Raw genomic sequence first — 3,246 nt, forward strand, 5'->3', positions numbered from 1 at the left:
GTCTCAACAAAAAAAAAAAAAAAAAAAAAAAAAAAAAAAACCAAAGTCACCCTGGAGAGTATTCAAAAGGAACACACCTCCGTGTTGCAAAAAAAAAAAACGGACGTGTACATAACGTCAGGGAAGCCAATCAAAATTTACTATGACAGAATAATTAAGCTTCTTAATAGTGGCAACAGACAAGTCGACCTGGTCATAGATGGAGACAACAGGCAGGCAAACAATCCATACAGGCAATCCGAGGAGGACCAAGTTGTCTCCATTTATGCCGTTGGGACAAACATCCTCAGAGCATCGTACGTCCTGCAGGATGTTATTAACTTTTACTGCTCTTTTATAAGGAAGGTACAGCAGGTGGCGAGGAAGGATAAAATGGCAAAGCCCGTGGATGTTTTTTCTCTTATCAACGTTGAAGTTGGAAGCAAAACGCTACATATGAATGATACCGTGATATCGAACACGTACACGGTGAAGGAGGAGTTTCTGCAGGACGACTACGATGCTGTGATAGCCTTTGCGAGGCAGCCTTACGACCCCGTTTTGCACAAGTACAAGGAGGTAGGTCTTGCTTTGGCATACTTCCCGGGTGAGGGGAAGCCTGCGTCACACACCGCTTTGCACTACGTAACGCGGTGTATCACCTTACACCACCTTCCGCCGCATCTTCCCATCCACAGAGGACAAAGGAGCGAAGAGTTACCGGAGTCGTCATCTTGATAAAGAAGAATCCCACCATGTTGTAGATAATGCCTTCCCTTTTGGTAGGGCATCTCGTTCAATTTTGTTTTTAAAGTAATGTTTTTTTTTTTTCCCCTTTTTTTTTTTTTGTATATTCCTAATTGACGGGGGGAACGGTCCCTACAGGTGATTCTCGTCGAGCGTGGCCACACGTATAGAGGCAACTCCCTGAATGCGCCTCGAGCTGCTTTTTTCTTTTTTCCCCCATTGTTACTCGCACGGGAGAAATCACGCACAAAGGGCGAGTCCACCTTTTAGCCTCACCACAAACGAACGATTCATCCGTCGGGGACAGATAATCGCAGCGGTTAGGCGGTGACGACGCCTTTGATTAGTTATATATGAACAATTTGCATTTTTTTTAAGAGCCAAGTTGCATTGCGAAGTGCATTGCGCTGAGCTCAGTTCGAAGGAATGGAAATATAATGCTCCTTCACTTTTTATTTAAAAAAGGTTTACCTACGTTTTTGTGACAGGATTGCAATGGTTGGCGTGATCCGTTAGTTGCACACACCCATGGGGTGAGCGGCGCCTGTAGGCACTGTTACACCTCAGCGGGGAAGCAACCGACGTCAAACTCACTTCGCCAAAGGAAGGGACCAATGTATTACCAAAGAGAAATAATCAAATGGATTGAACGGAAAAGCAAACTTGAGAAAGGGAAGCGCAGCGGTAGGTACGTGCTGCTTCGCTTCAAACGGGCAGTTAGGGAGTCCCTTTTGGGGGAACTGCTCTGTGAGGTCAGTTTGGATGCAGGGGTGAAAAGCCCCGCTCCAGGGCAAAAGCTAATCACTGTTACTGCGCGTGGAATTGGTAATGATTCGCTCGGTTGGCGCGATTCGCCTGGTTCACTCGTTTCACGTAGAGACCCCCCAAAAGAGTGCATATCGAAGGAGTGCATATCGGAGCGTTTGCCAAAAGTGCATCTCCTGAAGAGAACCATACAGAACTTCTCCAACCTGCGCCGCCTACTCGGGCGCAACGACCGAGTCTATGCGGATCTGGCGCGGGTGTTCTCGCAAGAGTTACAGGGAAGAGAACAAGAGACACTTCACCGTTACGAGAAGGATGAACCGAATGATCGAATAAGCCGATATGACCACGTGGAGTACCTCCCCAGTGGGCTTCTCCAACGGGCCACCGATACGCTAGACATAGTAGACTTAGTGCACCTCTTCAACTTTTACATCTCCATTGAATGGCACCGATTCAATTTTCTAATTCTAATTTTAAGGTGCATAATCAGTATGGGAAACATGGCCGACACGAAGCAAGAGACGTGTCTTAAGTTGCTAGAATCGTGTGCCAATCTGAGGATAGAAATAGAGAAAAATCTGAAGTCACAAAAAGGAGGATCCATTTTTACGATACAAAAGGGGTCCATCCATTGGGGCAAGTTTGACCGCTTTGAGTTAATGCCAAACAGAGTGCCTTCTATACGTGTGTCACCTGGTCAGGTGAAACGACTCAGCGGGAGGTCTGTCCCCACGTGGCGACATTCACCAAAAGGGTTGCACAATACGGTCAAGTTACGGAAGAGAGGGAAAAATGCGCTCAGATCATTTCCTGTATGTCGGAGAAGCCACCATTTTCAGGAGACCTACGCTAAATGGATGAAAAGAAGGTTCAAATCAGAAATGGATGTTTGCAATGGTCTGATAGAGCAGTGTGCTTATCTCGTTTTAGGAAGATCGGGACAGCTGAACGATGCAGACATGAAGTACGTAAAGGTATTACGTCGAGGGGGGCTCTACCTAAACGGGGGTGATTCGTCAAACTCGTTCACGAACCAATTGGCGGATTACGTAAATGCCAAGTGTGAGTGTCTCCCACCAGATGAGCTCATAACCTGGGTGGATTACTTAACCAAAGCGAGAAGAGACGCGAAAAGGAGAGGGGGCACAGGGGTAGACCCCAAAGCTGGGAAAATCAAACTGACGAGAGCCATCACCCGGATCAATCAACACCTCTGCGCTTCTATTCAAAGAAAGACAAATGAGTACTCCGTGGGGGAAGTTTGCAGAGTCTTATCCTTGTGCGCGAGGAACAAACATTACGATGAGAATCTCCTGGATGGGATCACCGCATATGTTGTGGACAATTTAGATCAAGTCAGCTCGAGAAGACTCACCCGATTGGCCATAAATATCCATGACAAGCTGGGTTACACAAGGAATGAGTTCCTGTTGGCGATTGTGAATCGGTACAGGCCGCCTCCTCGGAGGGGTGCTCATTCGGAAGGGAGTAGCAAAAGGAGGGGGAAGAGGACTGATAAGCGGTGGAGCAATAAAACTGATAGGCGCTGCTTTGATAAGATCCAGACGATTCGGAAGGAGGAGAACGCCCCACCCGAAACCGTCCCCCGTAGAGACTTCCAAAGCGTAAAAATAAGACAACTGCTTCGCTTCCTGAAAGTTCTCATCAAAAACGACATACACCTGGATGAGGAATGGGCGGATTACTTCCTCTCCTTGATGAAGAAAAAATTCACGCATATCAGGAGAGGAG

General features: G+C 47.1%; 2 protein-coding genes across 2 annotated transcripts in view; both read left to right on the top strand.

Moving 5' to 3' along the window:
* C922_02736 (hypothetical protein) overlaps positions 1-743 on the top strand; it is a gene marked incomplete at both ends in the record, with an annotated part of 1,436 nt that extends 693 nt beyond the window's left edge. Inside the window, 2 exons of the mRNA XM_008818335.1 lie at positions 47-558; positions 678-743. Of these exons, the coding sequence (XP_008816557.1) occupies positions 47-558; positions 678-743 (578 nt within the window). The remainder of the gene's footprint in view (positions 1-46; positions 559-677) is intronic.
* A 597-nt stretch (positions 744-1,340) lies between these two features.
* The window catches only part of C922_02737 (hypothetical protein), a gene marked incomplete at both ends in the record, with an annotated part of 3,037 nt that continues 1,131 nt past the window's right edge, over positions 1,341-3,246 (top strand). The window contains one exon of the mRNA XM_008818336.1: positions 1,341-3,244. Coding sequence (XP_008816558.1) covers positions 1,341-3,244 — 1,904 coding nt within the window. The remainder of the gene's footprint in view (positions 3,245-3,246) is intronic.

The sequence above is a fragment of the Plasmodium inui genome (genome assembly GCF_000524495.1).
Source record: "Plasmodium inui San Antonio 1 unplaced genomic scaffold supercont1.10, whole genome shotgun sequence".
NCBI lineage: Eukaryota > Apicomplexa > Aconoidasida > Haemosporida > Plasmodiidae > Plasmodium > Plasmodium inui.